This window comes from Choristoneura fumiferana, chromosome 25 (assembly GCF_025370935.1).
Source record: "Choristoneura fumiferana chromosome 25, NRCan_CFum_1, whole genome shotgun sequence".
NCBI classification, from domain to species: Eukaryota; Metazoa; Arthropoda; class Insecta; order Lepidoptera; family Tortricidae; genus Choristoneura; species Choristoneura fumiferana.
Window position 1 is genome coordinate 10365398 of NC_133496.1, and position 17141 is coordinate 10382538.

Genomic DNA, 17141 nt, shown 5'->3' on the forward strand with positions numbered 1-17141 from the left:
TGCTGGTCATAAATGTTTTTTTAATTCCCGGTCACCAATTAAAATCATCTTACATCTTTACCTATTACAAAATATCAAGGATCTTAAATATTTCCATGACAGCCGTCGTAGCGACTATATTATTCCCATCCCCGGCCGTTGCCTCCAAAAATAAACAAAACACGCCTGTTTAAAAATGTAAACGGCAAATTTATTGATCCGAAACGGTTTTCGATCTCTGATTCATATATTGTTTACGTTTAGTACGTTCGTGAATTTCAAGGTAACGGGCGATATGGACTGGTGTTTTATAGGTAAGATATTCGAACTGTTTTTAGTGTTTTGCTGATTGTGGAAATTTGGTTTGGGAGCTTAAGAACGAATTCAAATTGCGAAGAAGTTGTCCATTTTTATAGGAAACCTACGAGTACGACTACTGAGATAACGTGGTTCTGGATTAGTTAAAATTCATCTTCATCACTATTATGGCATACGTTTCACTGTTTCCCACAATATTGCTCCTAGAATGAGACGGCTTGGTTTATAGTTTCGATGCGGGACCACTGCTGATTTGTAACTTTATACACATAGCAAATACACGCTAACACCCGCGGTAGAGGACGACACCAAAAAGATGGACAGATGATATCCAGCAACAAGCTGGCGTAAACTGGATGCGAGTGGCAATGGATAGGCAAGACTGGAAAAGTAGAGAGGAGGCCTATGTCTTAGACAGGCGCTAAGGGCTGTTATAGATAGATAGATAGATAGACACATAGCAAAATTGCTTTACAAGATGTGTAGGCTTCCCCAGGGTGCTTTTCTTCACCGCAAATAGTGTAGAAATCTCAAAATATTAAAAGAACCGTTCAACTGTTTGACTAACCTATAGGGATTGGTCGTCGGACAACGTAAAAAAACTTTCACGTCGATCATGAAATGTTTTTTTTTTCCTGAAATTGATTTTGTTTATGTTCGGTGATATTTGACTCAGTTCATACCAGTATTTAAATACTTGGGAAATGGCAAAAGAGAAATAAGAACAGGTTACTTTTTAATGTTTGATTCCTTTGAGCTCCAGCCGACAAATGTTTAAAAATTCAAAAAAGATAACATATTCAGTAATTGGTAATGTAAAAAATGTTTTAACTTTATTTATACTAACAACGCAGGCATATTACATTTCTCAAGAGTCTCTTCGAACATAAAAGGCTTTAGGCATAAGTGCCTGCAAGAAATGAACAACTTAAGTTGCTTGTAAACATAACCGTTTTATGAAACATTTATGTCCCGTCAGGCAGCGCATTATGCAATTTACAAAATTATGATTGAATCTTACTAGAACCTTGTACGAATAAACGTTTTTCTTTTATTGAAATGCTTGATAGATATATTTCTACAGACATTATTCCTTTAAATGCTTTTCATTGTCTTGACGGTGTATAATATATATTTTGTTTGTTTTCTTCAAATCTTCCTACTTAATTTTGACACACTTCCATTGGTCGGATTTACTTGAAATTTTGGTACATCCAGTTATGATAAAATGTATGAAAATGCAAAATATAGTCAACAAAAAGGACAGTTCGCTAAAGAAGTTAACGACATTTTTAACAAAAAAATATGATATAACCTTAGACAACTCAGTTAATACACAGTCAGCTGAAGAGTAATGTGACCCCAATATACATTCATATATGCAGCTGACTGTACACAAGTTATCTGCCAATGTACATATTTGAGATATTGGCATTTTTGATTTTTAAGAACTCTACTGAAATGTACCCACCACAACCCCCAATACGAGCTCATAATAACATGCTTTCCTCATTTTTGAACATCGTTTACATCGATGAGGTTTAGATGATTGACAGAAATCTTTGAAAGACTAGTTAGAGCTACTATTGTGAAGTTTGTTTGACAGCTTTGACATTTGTGTCACGTTTAAAGAATGGAGAAAGAAATAATTTATTCGTGACAAAGTACGAAAATAACAACAAGAAATTAAAATACCCAAATGATCCAACCAATAACCGATGATCGGATGGCCAAGTGGTTAGAGAATCTGACTACGAAGCTTGACGTCCCGGGTTCGATTCCAGGCCGGAGTAGATATTTGTATGAATAATACGAATGTTTGTTCTCGTATCTTGGATGTTTAATATGTATTTAAGTATTTTTTTTTGAATTTTTTATTGTACCATTTTGTTGGCATAGTTTATATATATATCCGTGCAAAATTACAGCTCTCTAGCATTGATAGTCCCTGAGCAAAGCCGCGGACGAACAGACAGACAGACATGGCGAAACTATAAGGGTTCCGTTTTTGACATTTTGGCTCCGGAACCCTAAAAAACATGCAAGACTATAATTTCAAACGGACCTCTTGTCACTAACGCCATCTAGCGACATTTTCTGTCAAAAAACCCTCACTAATGTCGATCATCATTGTCTTCTTAGCCGTAAGACGTCACTGTTGGACATAGGCCTGCCCCATAAACCTCCAATTGCTTCAGTTGGAAGCGGATTATATCCGCCGAGAACCCGCCGCTTTGACCAGTTCGCCCGTCAATCGCTTTGCGCCCGTAAACCGTATATCTACTTGATATAGTAGCTGAATTGAATTTCATGATTTTACTAAAATTGATGAAATAAATTTCATGATTTTACTAAAGTAGGAATACCTTGAACATATCGTGATCTTCATTGACGTTGCATTGCAAACAACCCTGCCAAATTACATGCAACTCATCGGTTGAAATTCCAGATTAATCCCGATTTATCCTGATCCCATTTGAATATCGCGATAAAAAAAATACAAACGTTGGAACGTGGAACCTCCTCCTTTATTGTAGTCGGTTAGAAAGTAGCCTATGTGTCATTCCAGATGTTCTAGCTAAATACCAAATTTCATCCAAATCCATCCAGCCCAACAACAAACACACATGACCACAAACTTTCGCATTTATAATGTTATATGATGTTTCCAGCATCTCTGTCTCTCCTGATTCTATCGAGCCTGGTATCTGCTAGAACACGGTATCGAAAGCCGCTCATACACTACCCTAAAGATACCCAGTTCTGGGTGTCGGACTTCTTCGTGTATGGATGCGCGAACTTCTTGACGCAATGCCCACAATCATACAAGTAAGTAGTTCTATTTAGGGTTCCGTACCGAAAAATAAAAAGATCGGAACCTTAAGGCTGCACTTCCACCAAAGATGTGTTGCGAGGAATGTATTTTTCATGACATGAACCAATAGAAACGCTTCATAAACCTATCCTCGCACTGCACATCTCTGGTGGAAACAGCCGACTGTACCCTAGTGTAAGTTTTCGGTTACAAAATACGTCTCGATCGCGTTCGCGTTAAAATCTCAATTTATAATGGAAACACGAACATTGCAAACGTTCCGCTAGAGGCGCTGTGGTAGAGGATTTAAAAATTGCGTCATTTTGTATACAGGTGTCGATAATGATTTGTCGTTTCCCTAGTTTTGTTTATAAATAGGATTCCGACGTAATAAAAATGAGAAAATTATTCAAGTATCAAAGAAACATCCGTTCGTTGGTTTTTGTCAGTTGTAGCGCGGTAGTTTATTATACCAATTATTAGTTTAGTTTCGTTTATTCATTCATTCAATATAAGATTACATTATACGAGTAATTTACATAATTGTCAGTTAAGTATAAGAATTTATATTGAAATCGTCAAAAACGTCGTCGTCGTTATAAATTTATATTGTTAAAGCAGGCATTTATCATCGCCGTCTTATTTTTTTTTAAAACCTTTAAAATATTATATTTCCTTAAAAAATGGTTATTTATAGCTAAAAGAACGTAATGAAATCATAAAAAAATTAGTGTAAAAGCCATTACAAGTTTGTTCGCGGGGGCCGTCGAATTATATAAGTGTATTATTATTATTTATGACACTGTCATAAATTATTATAAATTTGTACGCGACCTTGCAATTGCATACACTATCAAGTACAGACAACGCCCACACTGAATTGTTATCTATCAAACATGTGTTGCAATGAGTATCCGCCAAAAATATATAGATATACATAACACACACAACGTGAATGATGTTTGTATTCCCAAATGGGGTAGGCAGAGCACACGAAACATTACCGCTTCGGAGCCACTTTTAGCAATTTTAGGTTTTAAGTTTGACAAAAACAGTAAAATAGTGACAGGTTGCTAGCCTGTCGCCTACGGTATACCTTACCCTATATCCTCAGTCACCTCTTAAGACATCCACGAAAAAAAAGGAGAGGAGAGGTGTAATTCTAACCCGACACCACACGGGTATACATAAATCGTTGAAAAATTTCAAACATCCGCTCCTAGAGAAAAATTGTTTGTAGATAATAATTGCAGATTTATTCTTTTACATACATTATATTAATAGCTTTATGTGGATAAAGTAATCTATGTAGAAAGGTGATGAACATATACATATATCATTTGCCAGTCAATCGGATCTTGAAATATTTTTTGTTGTTTTTTATAAAGATGTAGGCCGTAAAATGTGCCTAAGGTTGATGATGGAACAGTCAGGCTGATGGTGGAACCCCAAGACATAATGAAGTAATAGCCGTGTTTGAATATGATAGAATGATTGTACATATTTCGATTAAAGAGATTTCAATGGTCTGACGCAGATAGGCAGATAAAAGCGTGTTCTTTTTTTATTTAATAATAATAATAATCATCATCATCATGTCAGCCGAAAGACGTCCACTGCTGGACACAAGCCTCCCCCAAGGCTCTCCATTCAGACCGGAATAATAATTATTTATTATTATTATCATTTAAAAGCCTATAGGCGTGGCAGGCCCAGGCGTCGATGGCAGGATTATCTGGACGCCTTCCTTCGCAGCTGGTCAGAGATCGCTCAGGACCGGGTCGAGGTGTGTCGAGTGGGGGGAGGCCTTTGCCCAGCAGTGGAATAATAATAATAATAATAATAATTTTATTTCTTCAGATAACTAGGATCCATCATTTGTTAGTATATTACTTATAAATATGTTACATGGTGTTAGTCAAATTTACGATGCTAACCTAGTGTTAGTGAAACATAAAAAAATAAAGAAAAATAAAATAAAATAGTTCAGCACTTTTAAGAGGCTTGTTTGTCAGTATATGAATCATGCAATGCTTCAAATACCGACAATTATACCTATCTGCGAAAGTCCTCAGGATGCCGACTTTAATTTTTTTTATTCTTTTTACACAGAGAGCAAAGTGTCTGCGCACGATCATACAAAGGCGAATATAGGAATTTTGCAAACTATTGTGAAATGCAGTACGAAAACTGCAATACTTGGCGAAGTAAGTAATACAATACAGTATAATTATAATACAATACGATGAACTGTTTATTGTACCAACACAAATTTAATAGTGAGTGATACAGAAAACAGGTACCATGAGCAAAATAAGTGGTCTATCAATTTTAAACAAGTTCCTTTCAAATAAATATGTCGCTAAAGTCGGACTTTCAAGTTGACAGTCATGTCTATTGGCATTATTGTTTTATGACATGTGACGAAGGTTTGCTTCCTATGTTTCCTTCTCCGGATTGAAATAAAATGAAAGAAAATGAAATTAAATGAATTTAAATTAAGTAAATGAAATGAAATTAAATAAAATGAAATGGTTTATTTGAATTTGTGAGCCCATGGCCATTTGCATTATTTATCATCATACATCATCATATCAGCCGTAGGACTTCCACTTGGATATAGGCCTCCCCCATGTTGTATTCTTAATCCAGTTTAAAAATCGAAAAATACCTTTCGTTACAAATTTAGCAGCGAGTAAATTTAGCACTGATGCAAAAAGAGGGGCCAATGATGTTATAAGATTGATGCCAATGTCTTTCTGTCTGTGACGTTGTAGCTCTCAAACAAATGCGACTTCCATGCCTTTTTACATGGAAATTACCCTAGGGTGGTTTCTATTTAACTTTGTTGGATATAAAATAGGCTTAACCATTTCTGAGATGTTGAACTTTGAAATAACATATTCGGAGCTTTTCTAAATTGGTTAGGTTCTTTTACTATTCGATAAACGTTGCGTTCTTCTCGACTCCACTGAATTAAAACCCCCGTTTTTTCCTCTTTGATGTGTATCGTGTTTTCCCGCTTTATAAAGAACGGCTTAGGTTTGTTGAAATTAGAAAAAAAAAACAACAATCAATTTCCTAAGTAAAAAGCCTTTCTAAGCAGATATTATTAATCGCGTCGATATAATATGAACATCTATACTTGGTAAATATAATAAGAGGCCTCGCCCACGGCGACTTTTTGTAGCAATGCAGAGCGATGCCGTCGCCACAATAACCACGATTCAGTCACAGGTACAAAAGGAACAGTATACCGTCTGGGCAGCGTATTTGTCTCCTTGATATAATTACCTGCGCCAGCTCGGTACAAAAACGCGCGATAGGGCTGCTTAATTTACTAACTGTCATTCTACAGTTATGTATTTGATTTGATAATGTCACATGAAATTTAAAGTAGGGAAAGGATTAGGAACTTTCGGAAATTATGGAAGGATTTGACTAAGTAGTGTTTAACAAAAATGCATTTTACGTTATTTTAATAAAGTACAAAACGTATTATGTTTTAAACGGTTTTATTTAGCTTCATCACTCCGTATATTTGTTACCTACAAATTAGCTACGGAGAGGTATTTGCGCCTCTTCTGGAATGTGCGAAAAGCTTTATTGTTGAATTTGAGAGTAGGTATAAGAAATTCGCATTCTGATAAATAACTTAATTAGATACGTTTTTATTATATTATATTAAATGAATGTAAACATCCGTACACCGAACAGTACTATTTATTTATCGTTGTGACATATAAAGGTACGTAATAAATACGCGTGAGTCCGTACCAGGGCTTTAAATACCGTTACAAAGTGGTAACGTTACCAACTGTCAAACCAATTTAACGTTAAATGATAATTAACGTTAATCGATTTACCGTTACTTTTACAACTTTTTACCGGTATTAGAAGTGGTAACGTTATCAGCTATTCATTAAATTAACGTTAATTCAAAAGTATCGTTAAATCATTTTAACGGTATTTATATTACTATTTACCGGTAAGCTTGGGTAACGTTAAATGGCAGATTATCCTCATTTATCGAGCGAGTATGCACGCGCTAAATTGGCAACACTTGGTAGCATAGCAAAAATTACCGATAGTGTTACTTCGGTATCGTTATAATAATGTGAATTGGGTAACGTTAACAAGCCCTACAATGTAAAGTAAATTTACCGGTAAAAATAACGGTAATTAGGCAACGTTAAATAATTTTAAGTTATCAATTAACGTTAAGTTTTAATACCGGTACTAGGTATTTCTATGATTTTTACCGTTATTTAACGTTACTTATAGTGTGAATTTGGTAACGTTAAACAAGCCCTGGTCCGTACGTAACCGCGGAGCACACGCGGCTGCTGGTTGCTGAGGTATGCTGAGAATTCGTGGCGCGTAGCATAGGTATAACTCGCGTTCCGGCCGTTTTTATGAAGACGGTATACTGCTCCTGTTTTGTACTGTCATTCGCGATGCAAACGCGATACTGTCGCGCGCGCTTCACCCATCCCTCCCTCCCCACCTACCCTCCGTTCTCTCCCCGATGTCGTCCGAACGGACGCGCGTTTGCAACGATACAGTCGCGATGCTGTAACGCGTTGCAAATGCGACTAACGCGCGTTAAGCCGAGTTTAGACTTGCAAGAAAAATCGTGCAAGTTGCATTACATTGCGAGGCCGTAAAGCCAACGAGTTTGTAGTGGCCAATCGAGCGCCGCAATGTAATGCAACTTGCACGATTATTCTTGCAAGTCTAAACTCGGCTTTAGTAGCGATGTTGTCGGATTTCTGAGACGATAATCTTAATAATTAACTTCAACCTTTAATCCACGTGTATGCTACGTTCTCGTGTTTTACTTTACCGCAAACTTATTAAACTTTGACGAAGGCCTTATAGTGTGTATTATGTTAGAACATGCATGGATTTCCTTCTTAAATATTAACATTAAGGGGCTGTTTCATCACCCGTTGATTAATTTTATTTGACGGATAAATGTGATGCCGTCTCCGTCTATTCGAATAAAACAAACAGAGACGGCATCACATTTATCCGTCAAATAAATTTATTGAATGGATACTAGAAAAACGGATAAACATACTACATAGATAAATACACATACTTAAATACACGCTAAACATCCAAGACCCAAAAACAAACATTCGTATTATTCATACAAATATCTGCCCCGACCGGGCATCGAACCCGGGACCCCAAACTTTATTAGGTTTACTAGGTTCTTTATTAGGTAGCCATGCGGTCGTCATTAATTTTCATTCGTTAATTAATATCCTATTATTCACTCGAATCTGGTGAGTGATTAAATTCCTTACATCGAACTTAATTATAGGTAATTTTATCCCTATCCCGTGAGAATATCGGGATAAAAAGTAACCTATGTTTTAATCCAGGTTATAAACTCAGCCGTTTTAGCGTGAAGAAGTAACAAACATACTCACTCACTCACTCACAAACTTTCACATTTATAATATTAGTAGGATATTGATAATTAATTCAATTTTGCAGATTGGCGTATTTTCAAACGAGAATTTTGCTGATGTGAAATTTCGCAAGATACTTGTGATATAATAAAGTGATTATCTTATGAACTGTTCTTTTAATGACGAATTCATTCTACTATAATATAGGTAATAAAACCGCAGCGGCAAGCTTAAGTTGGATGCAGGCCGTGTTCAACTGAAGCAACTGGAGTTATATGGAGGAGGTCTTCGATGGGTCCTATGTATATGGGCCAGTGTTTTTTTTTAAATTTTATGTTTTGTGTGTCATAGGTATCTAAACTGTAATATTTAGATAGTGGATTAAGAAAATATTGTTATTTAATTATTTTTCGAGGGGTCCATATCGGCTCGCATACTTATTTGAAAGTCCGAATGTAATGTTTGTCAGAATTATCGTTTGTCATAACTCTTTTTCTCTCTCTGAATCCAATGATTGTTTAGAATTGTTATAAAACAAACCTAACCTATAGTTTTCTATAGGATGACCATTTAAAATTTTCAAAAAAAATTTAAGGTTTTAGTGGGAAAAAAATTCTGACAAACGATGATTCGGACAAAAATTACGGTATGACGAGCGAAGAGTATGCGAGTTATCATTGAAGTAAAATGGCCGAACTAGATGCAATTTTAAGCTAAAAGGGCTAAACATACGTGTGATACTTTTACGCGGTAAATCAGGGGTGATTTTTTTTTATCTGTGGGCACAACTGCCATTTAGGTCCTTGTACGTCAAGCGGAACGCCGCTACCCCGATGCTACATCGTAATGTGATTGTATTACTTTTTTGATTTATCCATTAAGCTTGGGTAAAGTAATTTTTACCAAAGATTTTAAAGTTGAACGCGTATATGAACCAAAGAACCCGAAGATCTTTTTACTGTCTTTTTAAACACAAGTTTATTTCCCGGAAATTCACGTATATGGGCGTATGTACAATAACTTTTAATGATAAAATATTTTATAAAAAACTTTGTCGTCTATGAACATTTGACAAGGATTTTTACATTTAAGCCCTTGTACGTAGGACCCATCGCTATGTCCAAAAGCGGACGTTTTACGGCTGATATGATAATGATGATGAACTCGGAGAGTAAGAGATGCATGATTCTTTATTTATTTATGAGTCAATAAAAAAAATAGTATTAAATACAGTTAAAGACAAATGCGCTGTAAAATTCAAATTACACCCAAAAACACACAAAAAGAAGAAAAACATAAGAAATGCAAATAAAAGAATAACCGGGATTTTTTAAAGTCATCTTCGTCGCTACCCTAAAACGACGGAACACCACACCGGCCAGAAATCGGAGCGCAGGAACATCTGCTGGTGCTTGGCAGGCACTTGGGGTCTAAGCGAGCTGAAATTGTTAGCCTTTTTTTTATTTCAAGTGTCCACTCGCGCTTGACCGGTTTTTCAATGACATTGATTAAGTTTGAACGACGACAGAATTACGTAGGTGTTCGACCGAACAATATCTCAGCAGATTATCTTAAAAGATTTTTTTAATTAAATTCACAAATCTAATGCTTGAATGTCATAAAAATACTTACTGGTACTGTCGTAAAGTTGTTTTATAGCTCTATAAAGTATTACGTAAGGGTAGAGAAAAAGTCCTTTTTGAACTGTCTCCTCCAGCTTAACTTAAGCTTAGAGGCATGTTCAGTTACTTCCTTATTGTCTACTTAACATAATAAAAGCCGAAAACGCAATTTCAGAAGAATTCAAGCCCCTTCTATGTCATTACTTAACGGTTGCATACAAGGAAGATACTTGTTAATTTGTTTCTTAAATGTTTTCTGTGTAGTTATTGTCAAAGTTGCAAAGATGTTAGAAACCTTTTTAGAGTTACTGTAGTAATTTTTTGACGGAATAACGTCGATTATGATGGTTATTTGGAGTCTTTTGTATTTTTATTTCAACTTCCAAATTTGTTACTTTACTGGTATCCGTGAAACCATATCGAAATACAAACTGAGACATGATGCACAGAAAAACCAGAAAAGAGTTTCAGCGCTGGGAATCGAACCCAGATCTTGATTCCTGTCCAGCGTGGTGTTAGGGTTATAGCACGCAGCACGGATTGCTGAGGACCTGGTTCGATTCCCAGCGCTTTTTCTGGTTTTTCTGTGCATCCATGTCTCAGTTTGTATTTTCGGATATGGAATAACGTCGCTTTTATTAATTCTTTACCTCAAAGGAAAACAACTAAACCTTTGCAGAATCATTTTGATATCCGTCAGTCTGTTATTTTTATTTTTAACCCCGGCTGGTGCAAAAAAAGGGGTTAACGTGTTATAAGTTTGATGCCATTGTTTGTTTCGTGGCGTCATAGCTTTCGAACGGCTAAACCGCTTTTAATGCGGTTTTTGCCGAGTTTCCTTGTGGTGGTTTTTAGCTTTGTTTCAATTAAATCGGTTCGCCATTCTTGAGATATTATGTTTAATATTTATTTGGGCAAAATACGGTACAATATAAAACACTTAGGGGCTGTTTCACCATCCATTGATTAGTGTTAACTGGCGGTTAGGTGTGATGCCGTCTCTATTTGTTTTGTTCGAATAGACGGAGACGGCATCACATTTAACCATCAGTTAATACTAATCAATGGATTGTGAAACAGCCCCTTAAGAAAATAAAACTAAACTAAACATTGACCAGCAAATATGTGACAATCCGTAGCAAAAGGGTCCTTATGGCAGCCTTGTTCAAGGTCCGCCCGGATTGCTACCACCATCTTGCTCGCTAATCCTGCTGTGAAGCAGCAGTGCTTGCACTGTTGTGTTTCGGTGTGGAGAGTAAGACAACCGGTAAAAATAACTAACGATAAACGAATTCTACGCGGGCGGAGTCGCGGGTAACGGCTAGTTAAACAATAATTTAGATGAACAAAATGAAACTTATATTTATACAGGGCAACTTGAAACCTGTTATGAAAGGTTGAATATATCTAATACAATTTTATATAATAATATAAAAATAATCAAAATGCGTAACTTTCCTTAATAATAAACACCATGAAATATAATTGTTGTTAAAGTGATCTTTTCGCTTTTATAAAGGAAATAGGTAATTTGCAAAGATTTCCTAGCAAAATTAAATCAGAATAATTCAACAGTTTAGTTTATAGCAGGGTTACTCAAAGTGGGGTACGCGAACCCCTAGGGGTTCGCTATTCGACGGTAGGGGTTCGCGACTACGTGAGTCCAAAAACCACCAGGCTGCAAGACTAGCAAGATGATTAAGATTGGTTTTTGGAGTCTTTTTGTATTCTTTATTTTTAGTTTCTCCAACAGTCAATTTGGGGGGGGGGGGGGTTCGCTATGGTCTAGAAACTTTAACAGGGGTACGTGGAGCCATAAGTTTGAGAAACACTGGTTTATAGCAAACTGAACTTTTATGTAATGATTTTTAGTATCGAAAATAATACGTAAAGGTTGAAGTCAAAAAGATATTTACAGTTTACTGCCTTATCGTTGTCATTCCGTGTTTGCACTTTACTATAAAATTGTCAGAAGGCATACAAGGTACCAACTCAAGTGTAAAGATATGTTTGACATCAACTTATATACTTATTTTAAAAAAATCCTTTCACTTAACAGTAAACACAAATATATACAGATATTCTCGAAATTCTCTTTAAGGAAACATTTTAAAGCTAAAATGATAATGACTGAAGTAACGGCCAATTTTTAATAAGATTTCCTGATTTCCTTTAGAAGTTCAAATTTTATTTGCTCCAAACAAACCTTCTATTGGCCAAAGGGAAAGTGGCAGGTGCTAATTTACTTAAGGAACAGAACTGATGTCTGGAATACAAAAGTTTTTTTTCTAACTCTGTTGGTTTATAAAACGTCGCTTTTTTAGCAAAGATAATATTATGTAAAGACAACAAAAGGGTCATTATTTGGACGTTTGTTGCTAATCATTTTCAACCGACTCCAAAAAAGGAGGTTCTCAATTTTTCTTTTTTTTTTTTATGTGTGCTACGCGATAACTCCGCCAATTGTGGGCCGAATTTCAAAAATATTTTTTTAATGGTCACATTTCCGAGGTGGCCCCATTGTCACTAAGTCAAGATCTGATGATGGGATCTTGGAGAAATCGAGGTCAACCCTCAAATTTTATAAGAACACCTATACCTAGCGGTTTGGCATTTCTAACACCAAGTCAAGAATTTACATTCAGAAAGTACCTATAATTTAGTGAACTGGGCCTGATGAAGAAGACCGTTTACCAGTACTCTGTTATTAAATAATATGTATAACTATGCCGTGTTTGGGCACCGACTTCAAACAAGTAGAAAATTATTTTCATGGTTTTTGTAGTCGGTCTTTTCTATAAAAATGGCAGAAGGTTCTGATATAGTTCACAGTTATCTGGTAGAAGTACTCTTAATATACCGGTTGTGGCCTGTAATACGAGCAAAAAATTAAAACATAGATAGTCCTCGTCAAACTGTACAACATTCGTTCAGCGACTTTTTAAAATAATTGAGTCTTTTTCATACAAATTAAATACTGCTATCAATGTACGCCATCCTAGAACACAACTGCCGTCGCCTGTCACGCTATAAACATTAAGCATTTCGCTTTACATTTTGCAGGTGGTAGGACCTTGTGCAAGGTCCGCCCGGATTGCTACCACCATCTTGCTCGCTAATCCTGCCGTGAAGCAGCAGTGCTTGCACTGTTGTGTTTCGGCGTGGAGAGTAAGACAGCCGGTGAAATAACTGGCACTTGAGGTATCCCATCTCAGCCCTCTAGGTTGGCAACGCATCTGCAAAACCCCTGGTGTTGTAGATGTGTATGGGCGGCGGTGATCTCTTACCATCAGGACACCCATTTGCTCGTTTGCCATCCAGTCGAAAAAAAAAACATTGCTTACATTGCTTCTTCGAATAAACTTAAAAGTGTAATAAAAATTAAAAAACTAATTATTTTTAAAAGTCGCTGAACTCATGTTGTTCAGTTTGAGGAGTATGATCTATGGTTTAATTATTTGCTTATATTACAGGCCACACCCGGTAGAATAATCAAAGTGACATCAAAATCTACAGGTAATTCGTAAAAGATAATATGACAACGAGAGTCAGACGGTTGAAACGCTCCAATAATGTCCCTTTACTGGCCCTTGGCACTATCTGGAATTCATAGAAATTCTTGAATTCACGAAAAATAAGCTTTGTTAAAAAAAAGTTTTAATACAAGTAATTTATATTTCATTAAATGTTATTATAACGGATAACTCACGTCTTAAACCGAGTTTAGCTCGACATGTTTCGGGCTATTTCGTAGCCCTTCCTCTCAGGAGCACGCGAACCGGCGGCTGCCGCAACACGCACACTACGCGCCACCGCTCTGCTCGCACGACTAAACTCGGTTTAAGACGTGAGTTATCCGTTATAATAACATTTAATATGAGTGAGTCTCACGGTAGTTTAATGTTCAAATAATTTATATTTGTCATCATTTTAATTTAATTCTTATTGTATTAACTTTATTTTGATGTCAGTTTTTATTCATGATTTAAAGGTAACTTTGATAGGTACAGTCACCAGCATTAATAGGAATAAGGAGCGTGCAAAAATATCTGACGTCCTTCCGGCCCTAGAAATAGAGTCGTATCAGATATTTATTCACGCTTGTGTCAGATATTGGTTCTGGTGACTGTACATTCATATAACATAAATTGTTTTATCCTTCAAATACTTGATTACAAAGAAGACCTACTAGATCGTTAGCAAACTTCGAAGCAATCTAAGACTTTGATCTGTTTTTGACTTCGTTTGATTTTATTCAGACGCGTATCCTTGCTTTGTACGTTTGTTTTTTGATTAATTGTCTCCCTTTTAAAACTTCTAAGGGTTCATCATCATCACCATCATCACCCAGAAGCGGAGGCCAGAAGACATCCACTACTGAACAAAGGCCCTTTAGAACGCCACAATGAACGACAACCTTTTTAGGGTTCATCATCATCATCATCATCATCAGCCTATGTTCGTCCACTGCTGGACATAGGCCTCTCCCATGGCACGCCACTGAGCACGATCCTCGGCCACTCTCATCCAGCTCTTGCCAGCCACCCTGCGAAGATCATCGCTCCACCGAGTCTGAGGACTTAGGGCTACGTAGACTTTTTAGGGTTACGTAGGCAAAATGGCAAAAACTGAACCCTTAGTTTCGCTATGTCTGTTTGTCCGTCCGCTGGTGGCTTTGTTTAGAAACTATTAGTGCTAGAAAGCTGTATATAATTGAGTAATCACCGTTATTTAAAACAAAGAACACTAATTGTTCATATGGGAAGTCCTGAGTCTATTTTTATTCGAAGTGGTTGGTCGACACGCTCGCACAGCACGACAATGTTTAAAAGGAAATCGCAATCGCAAATGCAAAAAACAAAAACAATTAAACATTGCTTACATTGCGATTGCTGGTTACTATTTAACCAGACCAAACATTTACCTAATCCTGTGATAGTTATTATGATTTTATTTACATAAGGAAATACGTAAACTAAATAATCTTAAACATTTTAGTAAAATCAAATAATAATTATTGGTGTTCATCAAAGCAAAAGCGTCAGCAATGAAAATTGACGGCATAATTTTGCAAAATATTTCGCACTTCACAAATTGACAATGCAAAATTATTTCCTGGAAGTCCGACATTCTGTTCAATTATTACATTATTGGATTTACAAGCGGAAATCTGAAATTAATTATTTTTGATCCTACTATTGTTCATCATCATCATCCCAGCCTATAAACGTCTCACTGCTGGGCACAGGCCTCCTCTCAGCATGAGAACACTTGGGTCATAGTTCCCACGCGGGCCCAGTGCGGATTGGTACCTTCACACGCACCATTGAATTGCTTCGCAGGTTTGTGCAGGTTTCCTTCACCGCAAAGCTCGTGGTAAATTTCAAATGAAATTCCGCACATGAATTTCGAAAAACTCAGAGGTGCGAGCCGGGGATTGAACCCACGACCCTCTGTTTGAGAGGCGATAGGTCAAACCACTAGGCCACCACGGCTCTTTTACTGTTATAACAATTTAATGCGAAAGTTTGTAAGTGTAGTTCAAATGTGCGCGTTTGTGTTTATATACGCGTGCGTGAACACGTATGTGTGTATGTGTTTATTGTATTATTTCCTCAGAACAGAAAGACACCAACAGAAGTGAATCAGCTGCTTCGCGTGTGCCACAAGCGAATTGGCACCATATAGTCTGTCAAAAAAGAGAAGAAATTAAAAAGTGGCAACGCTGTAGATAGTGTCCTCCCTTTTTGGTTTGACAGGGTTTGAAAGGGATGACACTACAGTTCTGCCACTTTTTAATTTCTTCTCTTTTTTGACAGACTATATGGTGCCAATTCGCCAAAGACTTGTGAGTGACGTTTGTGCGAGCTAACGAGAAAAAAAATAAAAAATATATACCTTAGGACTCTGCTATTTTTGAGTGCAAAAATGACAGCCGAACTAAAAATATCACATTATCATGCACGGTTTGACAGTTCCATGGTTTTTCCTGTTCCGTGGCTCCTTCACACATAATAATCGAACGGATTTGGAAGGAATTTCTGTCTTCGTAAAACTGGCTTCAAAAACATAATTTCAGCAAAAATGTACGATATGAGTACTTACCAAACTATTTAAAACATAACATAATACGGAAAATCACTTAATTCATTATCTGTTATACGTCATCAAGAAAACGTAGGTGAATGTGGTTTCAAAATAAAAATCACCGGATTAATCTTTATCTGTTTACTTGGCGACATGAGACGAGGTTGTGTGTACTATTTGATTAAATCTTAGAATTAATCTCGCTGTGTACTTGTTTTCGGTATGCAGGTATGCGTATGCTAGTTGTATTTTAAACGACTTCACGAAAAGGAAAAGTGTCCTTTCAGGGATCCTGGCTTTTTGCCAAAACTATTTTCCCCAAATGAAAGGATCGTTTGGGAAATAGTTATTTGTGCAACAAGAGAGCAAAGTTGTTTTTTGCTGCGAGTGTTGATTTTGAATCCCGAGTAAGCGAAGGATTCTATAATTGAATCACGAGCGTAGCAAGTGATTCTAGGTTAGAATCCTGAGATCAGCGAGAGATTCAAACACACGAGATGCAAAAAAACTTTGGACTCGTGTGACACATACAACTTTTCACCTCAGTAGCGAGAACATAATTTAAAGGTTAGAATAAAACCACAAATACCTATTTAAAAAACAAACACAAGAAGTTAAAATATAATCCGATTATTAAGAAACAATATAATAATTACATTTAAAACCTTAACTAAAAAATTATACGTCTAGTCACCATTACATCTTTAAAAGTAACCAGAAACTTAAAGATGCCAGACAATGATCAAAAGTCTCCGGTAAGTAGAGAGGTTTTGAACTCGGAACAAAAAAGTGTCCAGGAGATACGAATACAAATCCAAATCTCGTACTCATAGCATGCATTGTAATTTTAACTTAGAACTCCTTGATTATATACCATATTTTTTAATACTGCCAAAG

At 36.4% G+C, this 17141-nt stretch overlaps 1 protein-coding gene across 1 annotated transcript; it reads left to right on the plus strand.

Annotated features, from left to right (window-relative positions):
* The first annotated feature begins 204 nt into the window (after positions 1-204).
* Positions 205-8703, plus strand: LOC141442094 (uncharacterized). Its single transcript, XM_074107006.1, has 4 exons — positions 205-293; positions 2970-3126; positions 5225-5319; positions 8621-8703. The coding sequence occupies exons 1-4, from the start codon at positions 275-277 to the stop codon at positions 8650-8652; spliced, it is 303 nt and encodes a 100-aa protein (XP_073963107.1). The 5' UTR covers positions 205-274; the 3' UTR covers positions 8653-8703.
* The last annotated feature ends 8438 nt before the right edge of the window (positions 8704-17141 follow it).